Genomic DNA, 12,798 nt, shown 5'->3' with positions numbered 1-12,798 from the left:
CAAATAAAAAAGCCGACTTACAAGAACAGCATTTTTGCATAATAAATTAGTCTTGAATTTACGTCATTTCATTTGCATTTTGATATTTCAAATGCTTGTATCTCTGAAAAGAGAAGAAAATATATAAAAATACTGCAACCATACTAGAACACTGTTCACATTGAACTTTATCATTTCGTAGGAACAAACTTTTATGTGCCTACTACTGATGCTTAGTATCTTTCAACGGAACCAAGTAAATAGCGACCTTAAGCTTTCCAAAATCTACGACGAAGACTTCAACCGGAAATGTAAATAACTCTATCGCCCCATTTCTGTGTTGCTTTGTGTGGCTTCAAAGCTTTTGGGCGAAAGAGCTATTCATTCCCAGCTGTATTACTTTCTTAGTAAGCACCAACTACTCAGCCAATACCAGTGTGGCTTTCGGAAACATCATTCCACTGAAGCAGCAGCTCATCTTCAACAGATTCAATTAGATGAGGAATGGACCAATCATAGATTTGCGCATTCGACACAGTTGACAATGAAACCCAATGAGTAATGAAGCTGGAAACTTTTGGCATTGCTGATATTGAGGGGATGAATTAATTGTTTTGAAGAATACCTGAGCAATCGCAAGCAGGTCGTAGCTGTGGAAAGGGAGCTTTCTGACCTATGTTACATATCAGCTGGAGTTCCCCAAGGTTCAATGCTTGGACCGCTACTATTTGTACACCTAATGCCACCCGGTTAGCTCAGTTGGTAAGAGCGTCGGTCTGTTGTGCGGGAGGTCATGGTTCAAGCCTCGGCCGGACCAACACTCAGGGTCTTAAAATAACTGAGGAGAAGGTGCTGCCTTTGTAATTACACCTGCAAATGGTTAGACCTTCAAGTCTTCTCGGACAAGGACTTAAAACCGTAGGCCCTGTCTCCCAACCCTTCCTAACCTACAGTAAATGGGGGACATAAAAGAACCTGTTGAATTATTCGTGAAAGAGTAGGGGATTGTCTCCCGGTTCAACAGCCTATCCCAATTTGGAGGCATAACACTAACGTTCTAATAAATCACTCATGATTGTAAGCTGCTCGGCCGCTAATAGCGCCTTAACATGCAGCCCGTAAAGTCCTCCACTGCAATGTAAAGCGCATTGAGACAATGTGATCAATGCGCTATATAAGAACCCATTATTATTATTATTATTAATGAATGACTTACCTGGTCGTCTAAATCTATGCAGTACTTTGGTGTATGCAGATGATGCCGTGTTATTCTACTTAAGTAAAGATGTAAATGACATATTGAATCAGTTCTAACAAAGGAGTTTGGAATGGTGAACACCTGGCTGACAGAGAACAATCTATTCCTTTACAAAGATAAGACTGAAAATGTGTATTTTGGAACTGGAGGAAGACTGTGTAATGCAACCAAGTTTAACATCTCAATAAACGGCAGTCTTATCAAGCGTAAATTACAATACACCTATCTTGGTGTTGTCCTGGAAGAAACACTATCCTATTATGCGCATGTAAAATATGTGTTAAATAAGGAAGGGAAAAGACTTATCATGTTAGGTCGTATAAGAGACAATTTAGCTATGAACATAGCTAATATACTATATATAAATCTTTTATATTACCTGTTCTGGACTGTTGTGACACAGTTTGGAATTGCTGTGGGAAATGTAATGCTGATTTGCTTTCAAATTTGCAAAGGCGGGCAGGCAGCTAGCATTATTAGGAAGAAATGAAGCAGTGACGAAGCACTTATTTTGAGGATTATTTTGTTTACAATAAGGATTTTGTTAAACGCGTCACAAGGCAGAGTGCCTTGCTCCATTTGCCAGAGTTAGAACAGAATGCGCCTAGAAATCTCTTTATTATTATGACTGAATAGTTTTTAATAGATTTAAGTGTTTATATTAGTTAGTTGATATTTAAATAGTATATTTTTATTAGAATATATATATATATATATATATATATATATAGTAGAGATTGGATTAAAGACGAGACATGTTCACTGTAACTCCGAGTTTCGTGCTTACGCACTCATCAGACAGACTTTAATCTGATTTACTATATATCAGTAATTCAGGAATCGAAACCTAAGAAAATAAAGACATAAGTAAAGACATTTAGTATTTGTATATGAAAATGGCATCTGTACGGGAAAAGCAACAGCAACAGCAACAGCAGTAACAGCAGTAACAGCAGCAACGGCAACAGCAAAAGCAACAGCAGGAACAGGAACAGGAACAGGAACAGCAGTAACAGCAACAGCAGCAACGGCAACAGCAACAGCAACAGGAATAGACCTTGGATCATTATTTACCTAAACCAAAATCTAGCATACTTTTCCCATTTCCTTTTCAAAACAAGCCTGAGAACAGGATGAAATATTAAATTCTAAATGATGAGAAAAGAAAAAAATCCGTCAGTTATAATTTTAAAAAAAAACAGGGTCGTGAAAGTTTTGTTGCGAGTTTCATACTGCATTCCAAGCCTCCAACATTGCACTGGGATGTGATGCCAATCAGCGTGAAAGGTCACAAAAATATGGAATTTTCTTAAATAGGACATTTGCATGATGGCATCATTTGACTCCCACTACCAAGATGCTTCGCAAAATTTCTTTCTTATTTAAATTTGGTTTTCCTCATAAGAATAGTGAGACAATTTGTGCTAATTAACTGAACAAAAGAAAGTGTGCAAGGGAGTCTGGTAGTAGAGGTCAATGACGCCATCGTGCAAACCTCCTATTCTATAGTATAAGAAGAAGGGTTGTATTCAATTTTAATCTTTGTCTGCAGGTCATGCCAGACATATTTATTAACATACCAATTTGAAAACATTTCAAGCTTGGTAGGAATGCATGCAATATGCAACCAAACTTTACCAACCTTTTTTGACATAGTTGTAAAGCGTCATCATACTTGAGGTCTATAAATCAATCAAAAAGAAAGAAAGCCAAACCTTTTGTAAAGTCTGGCACTGTTGTGTGAGGTAGTAAAATGGCGACTTTGGACAGTAGATGTAATCTGGATGGCTTGGCGGACGTCCATTCTTATCCACATCGAGTAGATCACAGCAGACTTCAATGTGTGTTGGATGGTCTTCAAGGTTCTGCCACTCTCCAACTGTTGTATTGTGGTAATGAAGACTGGTAGGGTAGGGCCATTTAGGGACAATCATAGCATCGAGTATGGCGAGAATGGTTTTCTAACATTCAATAAATGTCTAATGTATGAAACTATCCGTTGGTATGGTAGATGAATATTGATCTTTTTAGTTTACGCGCAATGTTTTGTCAACTCGATGGGGAGAGCCTATAGCAAGCAGTTGATGTAATGTATTCATAAAAATACAATTAATAACACCTATTATTTTACTAAGTATCTCAATTCTGATTGGTCGAGAGCCCTCAGCCAATCCCTGATATCGTGTGAACTTTACATGATAAATGGATTATCTGTAGGTTTTCCTGTAGATAATACATTTATCATGTTAAGTTCATTCAAGGTCACGCTGTGGTAGCTTTGTTTTTATTCATTATGTGTATTTATTTCCAGAATTATGTACAAAAGCAATTATTTAAGGAATCCTTAACTCATTTTCATATATTTTATGAAAAATTCTTGAAATATTTCTGAATTAAGAATTTTGCGTTTTTCGCGCGACATCATGGCGTTCATAATTCTTGTCTCTATAATTTAATGTTCATGGTAATGTTTTTCCAGTATACAAAATGTATAATAAAGCAATTATTGAATTCGAGCCTACGGCCTCGGCAGATAACACAGCCTCAGTCTTGATAATTTACGATATTATGCTCAACCTCATCCAATAATTGCTTATTACAATGTATAGAACGACAATATAAAAATAAAACATCGAGTGTGCCCGTTGATTAAGTACTGGAAAGCTGCAACATCTTACGTGGCGCGTAAAATTGCTCCTTATTTTCTTATTTCTCAATTCAACCTCCCCTCCTTTGCGCTGATGTAGTTCTCTGAAAAGCTCAGTCAGATCTGCTCCCATTCTCATGCGTACAGTGAGACCGATAAGAATAAAATGGTGTCTTCATTTTATCGTTCGTTTAGTTCCAGTTTACCTTCATCTTGAATTGACGCACCAACTCCACGAAATCGTTCTTTGCTTTTATCGCTTTTGATGCCCTAAAGAGCTCTTGTACGCTAAAAAAAGTCAAACCAGTATACTTTAACAAATACATTATCATATATTTAAATGTTTTTTTAACTTGACTTTCATAAAATGACTTTTACCCACGCTAGTGGTCTGTTATATTTAGTTTCATATTCTTTGCGACATAACAAAAAAACGACTGCGCGTGCTCTCACTCTGTATGGCAATCATCTTATGTATGTGTTGCGAACTTGTATTAACACGTACAGCCTGACAACTTATTTTACGTACAGAAGGAAAAAAACGATGCTTATAATTCTTGGATAGGTAGGTACGTAGGTAGGTTAACTTTATTTAAACACGCTTGCCCCGTCAACTGAAGCTGATTTCCACAAGGAGCGTGTGGATAAATATTACAACGAAAAGCTACTACAATTTTATATTCTAATCAATAATCAATCAAAATAAAAAAATAACAAATATAACTGTTAATTAAGCTGCAAAAATACGTAGTAAATTGAGTGATAAATTAATTTGTAGATAATATAATAATAATAATAATATATGGCTTATATAGCGCTTATGCAAGTCTGTTCAAAGCGCTTAGTAACATACGTTAAAGGAATAAATTAAGATATTAAGAAATAGATAGATAGATAGATAGATAGGATGTGAGTGGCGGCAGTGATTTACAATTTCTTAAATTTTCTGGTCGAGAGAGTTCCATCATAAGAAAAGCTTCTTTTACCAAACTCTGTTTTGGAAACAGGGAACTGCAATGAGGTACTAGAGTCTCTTAAGTCGAAATTTGTAACGTCTTGTTTTCTTGTAAAGACATCTACAAGACAGTTAGGGGCCATTCCGTTTAGTATTTTGTACATGTGCTTGGCCTTTGTTTTCTCTCTCTTTGGTTTTTGAGAATTTCCCAGCCCAGAGCTGAAAGGCCTATGCGCAGTTAAGTGAGAGTGATTGGGGAGTGGAGAGGCAATTTCTTGGGATAATCAGTCTTGTTTATACCTCAAATGACTCATCTTTTTTATAAGAGAAGCAGCCACACCGTCATGACCATATTGCATAGCCGTCTCTACAGGAAGATCCCCATGGAGATTGGTGCGCATCACCATTGAAGGGTATTCAACCGCGAAAAACTGGGCAATAGTTACGTGACCCTTTATTGCTGCTAGGTGTAGAGGAGTGTTGCCATGGTGACCACGCTTATCTTCTAAGGAATTGCAAATTCCTCGCGAGGAAAGTATTTTAAGGAAACGACGGATCTATAGAAAAATCATCATAGATAATTTACATAAGACGGACAGACGGACAGACGGACAGACGGACAGACGGACAGACAAATACCTGTGCTTCGTAATTCCATTTGGTCAGTAAAAACAAAGCAGCATCTTCACCATTAATACGACATTCTTCAAGGATGAGATCAACCCTCGCTTCATCCATAGCTTCCATTTTATTCATTCCAGCTTTCTGTATATTGCGCTTGACCTTGTTATGTCAAATAAACATTAAAAAGCCCACCCAAACGCATAGAAAAAGAGGAAGTGGGGGGTTCCTAATGATTTTTGTTCTAATTTCTAAAAGATCGGGCTATTTTTATTTAAACTTAAACAATTTCTTTATTTTATACAAAGCACTTTGGAATTTAAACATCCCTTCGTAAATTATTGTCTTTAATCCATCGACTCCTGACATTATTTACTTAAACCAATGGATCGTAAAAGAGTCAAGGAGGAGGAGGAGGAGGAGGAGGCGAAGGAGGAGGAGGGGGAGAAAAAGAAGAAGAAGAAGAAGAAGAAGAAGAAGAAGAAGAAGAAGAAGAAGAAGAAGAAGAAGAAGAAGAAGAAGAAGAAGAAGAAGAAGAAGATCTAAATTGGTCAAAAGAACGAACAAGAAGACACTGGAATAGATAATACAACGCTAAAGCCATTCAAGGTGCAAATTTTTCCTACTTCAAATTCCGATCCCATCTGATATTATCCTAGAAACCAGAAAAATTCTGGCTTTTAAAATAACTATCCAAAAATAAATTTACTTAATATAAAACCAGATAATATAAAAGCAGCTCTTCATTCATGAGAAAACTCCACTATTAGGTAGAAAATATTGATTTTTAACATTGACCAATTTTAATTGTGCCATGAAAAACCACTTCGCTTGTAAAGGTACAAATTTCAGTGATATATTGGAGCTCATAAAAATCAAATATAAAATATAAAAAATGAATTCCGGAAATGATGTTCTAAAAGTAAACCAGCTCTTCAGTAATGATTTGTTTAATTTTGCAATGTAAGAAAAAACTCCACTATTATGTAGAATATATTATTTTTTAACATTTACCGGTTTCGTGCCATGAAAAACCATTTCCCTTTTCGAGATCCAAGGTTCAAATTTCAGTGATATATTTTGTCAATGAAGCAATAGTTTAAAGTGTACAAAATCTGTAAAACTGAGCTAAAATTAAACTTACTTTCTCTAGGAATTTGTCTTCCATCTCAATATTTCTCGGTATGAAAGTCGAAGCTGTAGCTTCATCATCATTTGGAACATTGAGAGCTAATTTAGAAGAGTTTGTTGCCAGACTTCTTGCACCATAATAACTTCTTTAGAGCAAAACCTTTGCATTTCGAGTTTGAGATCTACTTTAAAAGATTCCACTGAATGTACTGAAAATATTTCAAGATTTCCCTCTGGATCAAAGAAAATAAAATGTGATGGTTCAAGGTTTCTTTAGGGGAAGAGCTTGTTTGGTCGTGGAACTCCCTGTGCGAGCTCTCTATAATGAAATTATACCAGCTCAGGTGAGTTTATAAACATTATTAATGATCGTGTTGATGTGCCGTGCAAGTTATGTAATCATCGCCTCGAATTATTTCGATTTAATTAATTCTAAACAATATATATATTAGAAGCATAAGCACTTGTGAATGATGTTTTAAGATTCGAAGTCCTGTTTGAGAATATAAGGTGTATATGAGATGGGAATTACAAGCAATTAACTATTAATGTTGGAGAATATTTCATATATTTTTGTGGAGGGTTCAAATATTTAATGGATGGTCAAATCAGGCCGAATTGTTTTTCCTAAGAAGTTGTAAATTACGAACTTCTAAATAATTCGCCTTTAAAAAAATAAAATGTGGGGTAACAAGTTTACTCCAATTTTCTTGACGTTTCGAAGCCATCAGACATCATTATCGAGAGAGTGAAGAGATCAATTGGATGGCGTCGAAGCGTGGACTAGAAATTGGAGTAAACTCGATGCCACAAATTTCGTAATTAAAAGTTGTAAAATGTCAAAAATACTTTAGAATCTGATCTTTTGAGTGAAAAGTATGTCTAGGAAAGATAATTGTTGGCTTTCATGAGATCGTCATCAAAAATAAATAAAATAAAAAATAAAATTCCTTCACGAAACTCTTCCTTGAATATACTGTTAATACCATGATAACTGAAAGCTTTACCAAAATTTTTTTGTATTATTTATGTTCTGTTTTCGATTTATTACGAGTCCCAATTTTTCACGCAATACTCGTTTTTACAGTTCCGTTCAGTGACCGGCGAATAATAGTTCCTAGCCGAGGCTAGAGCTCCGCGCATAGCAAAACTACAGTTTATCGCATGCGCGCGCGGTAACTCCAGCCTCGGCTAGGAACTATTATTCGTGGTCACTGAATGGAACTGTAAAAAGGAGTATTCAGTCACACATTTTCAAAGCATTAGAAATAAGGAAATTCGATTGAAATAAAACGATTTTATTTTAGTATATGATAGTTAACTTTATTTCGATAATCTTTTTTTTTTTAAACGTTGAAGTGGGTGCTATAGAAACATGATTTTCTGAATTAAGACTGAGTAAGCCCGTAGCACCATCTGTAACCATATTTGTAATTATTTGTATTATTTGTTATATGTACTCATGATTTATGTTTGTTAATAAATAAAATAATATTTAAAAAAAAAATAAATAAATAAATAAATAAATAAAAAAAAAAAAAAGAAACATGATTTTTAACTTTTGTGATTTGTCCGCCATCTTTGTGCCCCAGAACAGACCCCAAAAATGGTGGATCCATACATTTGAAATAGCAAACAATGATGAGTAAAGGTTATATACCTTTATGAGATATATCTCATAACCACCGAGGTATAAGGTATATAACCTCCATATTTCATCATTGAGGAAGTTTCTTAAAACAAAGTTTTGAGTTTTAACTTTTTTCTGTGCGTAAATCATTAGATTTAAATATGATGCATTGGTTTTGGCGTAGTTAAATATCCCAGTTTTATTGTTCAATGCTGTAATTCTTTACACTTTTCGATGTATTGTGTTGAATAAAGCCGCGTCTTTGTTAGCTTTTTTTTCAGTAAACGTGCACGCTTGTATTTTGGCAATCATACTGTTCAATGATGGCTTTGAAATTCAGTCCATTGTTATTTTCGAAAAGTGTTTGTACGCCGTTTTGGTGGTTTCGGCTCATGCAATGTTCTAAGAATTGATGCATTTCATTCAGAGAACACGATGAGTCGCAGTGTTCTCTGAACCTCTAGCAGCATTGAAAAAGGATGGCGGACAGCGAAGAAGAGCTATTCATTAGCCCAAACAGCTTTTTAGGAACTCTGCCTGATTTCGACCTGGATATTAAAGATAGTACCAAAGATATATATTCACCAACGGTAGAGAAACAGTGCGATACGGCTGAACGGCAAGTGCTTCAGGATTTGAAAGACCACTATCAGATGGAGAATTGGACGAGCATATCTCAAGCTTGCAACGGAGGAAAAGAGAGAGCAAGGAGAGCATCCGATGAAAAAACCTAAGATCAAAGATGACGGTAAACTTTTATTCAGTTCAACAACTGTGATATAATTATCAATAATAATTAATATTTTCTCCTTGAGAAAATTTGTCACAATCCTTTGAGTTTTGGTTTGAGTTAACAATCTCATAAGTTATTTTTTTCGCTGTCAAATTTATCACTAAAAATTTATCGTTTAAGTTTTGGGCTAGGAACTGAATCCTTGAATCAAGAGAGAGAGAGCTAACAAACTCTAACTTACCGATGTGATACTGAGTCCAGGAATCAAACCCGACATTCCATATATAGTTCAAAGGCCACTTTCGATTCCAGAATTTATTTATTTATTCGTGAAAATAATGCATCAGAAATTCTATAAAATAGTTATGATTGACGTTCGAATTGGTGGCAGTTGCTGTTTATTATATTTCATTTCTCAATATTTAGAAATCCAAATACGCATCAGCTTCTAATAAATGTAAATAAACACAGGCTTAAGGAATCTCGTTTTTGTGCAGGAAAAACATAGAAAACCATTCTTTTCGTAAAACTAGTCGAAAATTAGAAAGTGGAAAGTAAAGAGTCAATCTTGGAAACTACTCTCAAATTGACATCTATGCTTGATATGCATAGAAATGGATTTTATATTTTCCCTTTAAAACACTCATTCTTTTAATATCATTTATACTAATTCAAATAAAATCAAAGTTAAGTAAATACCATAAACGTTTAGCTGTCAAATTAGACTTGACATTAATTAAACTACTGAGCATGACTGAAAGATTACTAGCAAAGAACAGAAAAATGATTAATATTATCTGTAAAAATTATGTTAAAATAAAAACGGATGACGACTAGTATTAGAACTAGCGTAGACTGCGTCGGTGATAATAAAGTAAAAACAAAGTAGAAAACTTTGTTTAAAAAAAAAAAAAAAAAAAAAAAGAAAAATAGACGGCGCAAACGTAAGAATTGCGAAAAAGGAATAGAATTGAGAGTGTGTTTAGGGTGTGAGGAGGAATAAAGTAAATATGAATGAGAGTCTGTGGGTTTATAATGAATGGTGGTATTAAGATGATTAGCAGAAATACTCACAGAAATGTCAAGAAATGTCAAGAAATGTGACAGAAGTTTATGTTTATGTTTTTGTTTTCTTTCTTTTTGTTTTATGGCTTGTTTTCTTCTTATTGGTTTGTTTTCTCTATCCTCTACTATATAAACATCTCTCTCACTCTTACTTTCTATTGACTCCGACGAAGGACTAACGTCCGAAACGTCAGTTCCTATTTTCACTACGGAGTTCAACTTATAATTCTTCGATAACTTGTTCCATTAGAAACACCGACGCAGTCCACGCTAGTGTTCACTAGCCATCATCTACATAATAGACAACTATTTAATTAAAAAACTAAATTCTAAAAAAAATCTATACTTAAAATAAGCTAACCTAAAAAGATATGTCTTGAGTTGCTTTTTAAAACCATTAATAGATTGACTATTCCTTACTATTTTAAAACATAAGATCCAGACTCAATTAAAATAAGCTAACCTAAAAAGATAAGTCTTAAGTCGCTTTTTAAAATCTACAATAGATTGACTATTTCTAACATTAATGGGAAGTGAATTTCAAACTTGTGGAGCATTAATTGAGAAGGCTCTATAGCCATATGTCTTAAGATTATATTTGTTAATTTGCAATAAATTGTTCATAGAAGAACGAAGAGAACGAGACGGCTGATAAGGCGAATATAACATGGTGTTAAATCATTCAAAGCTTTGAATGTAATTAGAGATATCTTATTGATATAATACGTTGCGTAACAGGCAACCAATGTAATTCAATTAAAGATGGAGTAATATGATCATATTTTTTAGTCGAAGTAATAAGTCTAGCAGCAGAATGAAGAACATGCTGTAATCTATCTAGAAGATTATTAGGCAAGCCAAATAACAGAGAATTACAACAGTCAATCCTAGAAATTACAAAAGCCTGAACAAGTTGTTTAGTATCTTCAAGGCTCAAGTATCGCCTAATACGAGAAATACATCTAATGTGATAGAAACATAACTTACATACAGTCATAATTTGGCTGTCCATTGACATGGTATCGCCAAGAACAACACCAATGTTCTTAGCATTAGAAGATGACTTGATGTATTCATCACCCATTAGAAGGTAGCCTAACTGATGACTAGGACGATGACTAGCTCTTAAAATTAACAGTTCAGATTTATCATCATCGAGTTTGAGTTTGTTCATTAGCATCCAGTTAGATATAGAGTGCAAGCAAGCTTGGAATTTCTCAGTCGTCATTACCATGTGGCCAGGTATTGAAGGCTGAAACGACAAATAAACCTGCGTGTCATCAGCGTAGAAGTGATAACTCATATCGTGATAACGCATGACATCACCCAGCGGAGAGGTGTATAGTGAATAAAGAATAGGTCCAAGCACTGATCCTTGAGGAACACCACAGTATAATACATGGTCATCAGAGGTATGTCCATCCAGACAAACATGAATACATGAATACATTAAAAATGAATACATTAAAAAGTGTCAAACGTATGAATTTTCAAAATTCGAAATTTTGTTTGAAAACATTCGTTGGGGGCATCTCTTGCCTCCAGCAAGAGATCAATTACTAATTATTTTTTTCCGCAAAACCATATCTTCGTGAGTTTCAACTCAAAAACTTCCTGCAAACTTCTTTGTTTTATTGATTTTTTTCAGCTATGGTAATTAATTGTCTAAAAAGCCATTCATTGTTGAAACATTGTGGGAAAGTCTAGATAAAAACTATTTTGCGCGTTTGCTGCGCCTTTTTGCGTAAAACAATTTGCTATACGATTACATCTATTACGAGATTTTAAGGGCTATTTTGCTGATACGCCTATTTCTAAACTATTTGTCGGCTGGAGATCTGAAAAATCTGAATCCGAGAACAATATTTTGCCAACGCAGGTTATCGCTCAAAGGTGGTGGTATATTTACATATGAACTTAGAAAACCTAGAAAGAGACCATTGAGGATCATAGGAAACAATCAACAGGTAAGGCTTTTTTGATACAAACTGCAGCTTGAGGATGCTAAGAAGAGGTGAGACTATAACTGGTAAAAAAAAAATGTGCAAGTCCATCAACACTTATCAAGCGGTTGAAACATGTAAAATGAATCTACCCATAATCCTTGTCGGGCACAGCTTTATAGCTTTTCAGTGACTAACTTTATTGAAATAAGTAAATGCCAGTCGAAGCTGAAATCGGAGACCGAAATGAATGTGGGCCGTAAGATGTGAAACGACTTGTCTTTTTAATTGAATAACAAATAATAAGATAGATAAACAAATAAAAATAAAATAAAAGGATTTAACAGTGGATTATATTCGGGGGGCTCTTCCTCCACTGGGTTCCAATTGGACTTTTTAAAATTGAAATTTTCAAGTGAAAAAATCTATTCACAACAATAACAAGAGCAATGATAACAACAACAACGAAACAGTTAAACAATAACAACACAACAAAAAATCCCAAATCATTTTATTCCTTTAATAACTATTTAATAAAGTATTTAATATCTTTATCTTAATTTTACATTTAAAAATCTACAAATGAATTATACTTCTTTGTATACAGTTATCTAACAAAATAAAGGTTTTGTTTGATGTCGCATATCAAGCTCGAAGTTCACTAAGGTGAAAAGGATATTCAATTCCGTCCCAAACATCGACTAGCTTTTCAAGTATATTTTCTTTTGTGCTAATATTATTTACAAATGAATGCAATATACAATACATTCCAAGTTTGGTATACAACATGCATTATGCAATATGCAACATGCAACATGGAAAATGCAATGTGCAAC

The 12,798-nt window shown here is 34.5% G+C and overlaps 1 protein-coding gene across 1 annotated transcript; it reads right to left on the bottom strand.

The window, feature by feature from the left end:
• Window positions 1-1,980: 1,980 nt before the first annotated feature.
• Window positions 1,981-5,180, bottom strand: LOC148906589 (uncharacterized). Its single transcript, XM_089037960.1, has 5 exons — window positions 5,140-5,180; window positions 4,091-4,172; window positions 2,953-3,198; window positions 2,312-2,385; window positions 1,981-2,084 (listed from the first exon to the last, which is right to left on the bottom strand). Exons 1-5 carry the CDS (start codon window positions 5,151-5,153, stop codon window positions 2,063-2,065), a joined length of 438 nt encoding a protein of 145 aa, XP_088894086.1. The 5' UTR covers window positions 5,154-5,180; the 3' UTR covers window positions 1,981-2,062.
• Window positions 5,181-12,798: the final 7,618 nt, after the last annotated feature.

This window comes from Actinia tenebrosa, unplaced genomic scaffold, assembly GCF_029948245.1.
Source record: "Actinia tenebrosa isolate PJP-AT-01 unplaced genomic scaffold, QUT_ActTen_1.0 PGA_scaffold5__44_contigs__length_20552954, whole genome shotgun sequence".
Classification (NCBI taxonomy): domain Eukaryota; kingdom Metazoa; phylum Cnidaria; class Anthozoa; order Actiniaria; family Actiniidae; genus Actinia; species Actinia tenebrosa.
This window is presented reverse-complemented; position numbering and strand designations above follow the sequence as displayed.

What these genes read in the sequence shown, in the direction of transcription:
- LOC148906589 (XM_089037960.1), bottom strand. An exon ending in TGCGTCAATTCAAGATGAAG is followed by an intron (nt 3,199 to 4,090) that starts GTAAACTGGAAC and finishes ATTGAATGTTAG; the next exon opens with AAAACCATTCTCGCCATACT. An exon ending in TATGCTAGATTTTGGTTTAG is followed by an intron (nt 2,085 to 2,311) that starts GTAAATAATGAT and finishes TTATTTTCTTAG; the next exon opens with GTTTCGATTCCTGAATTACT.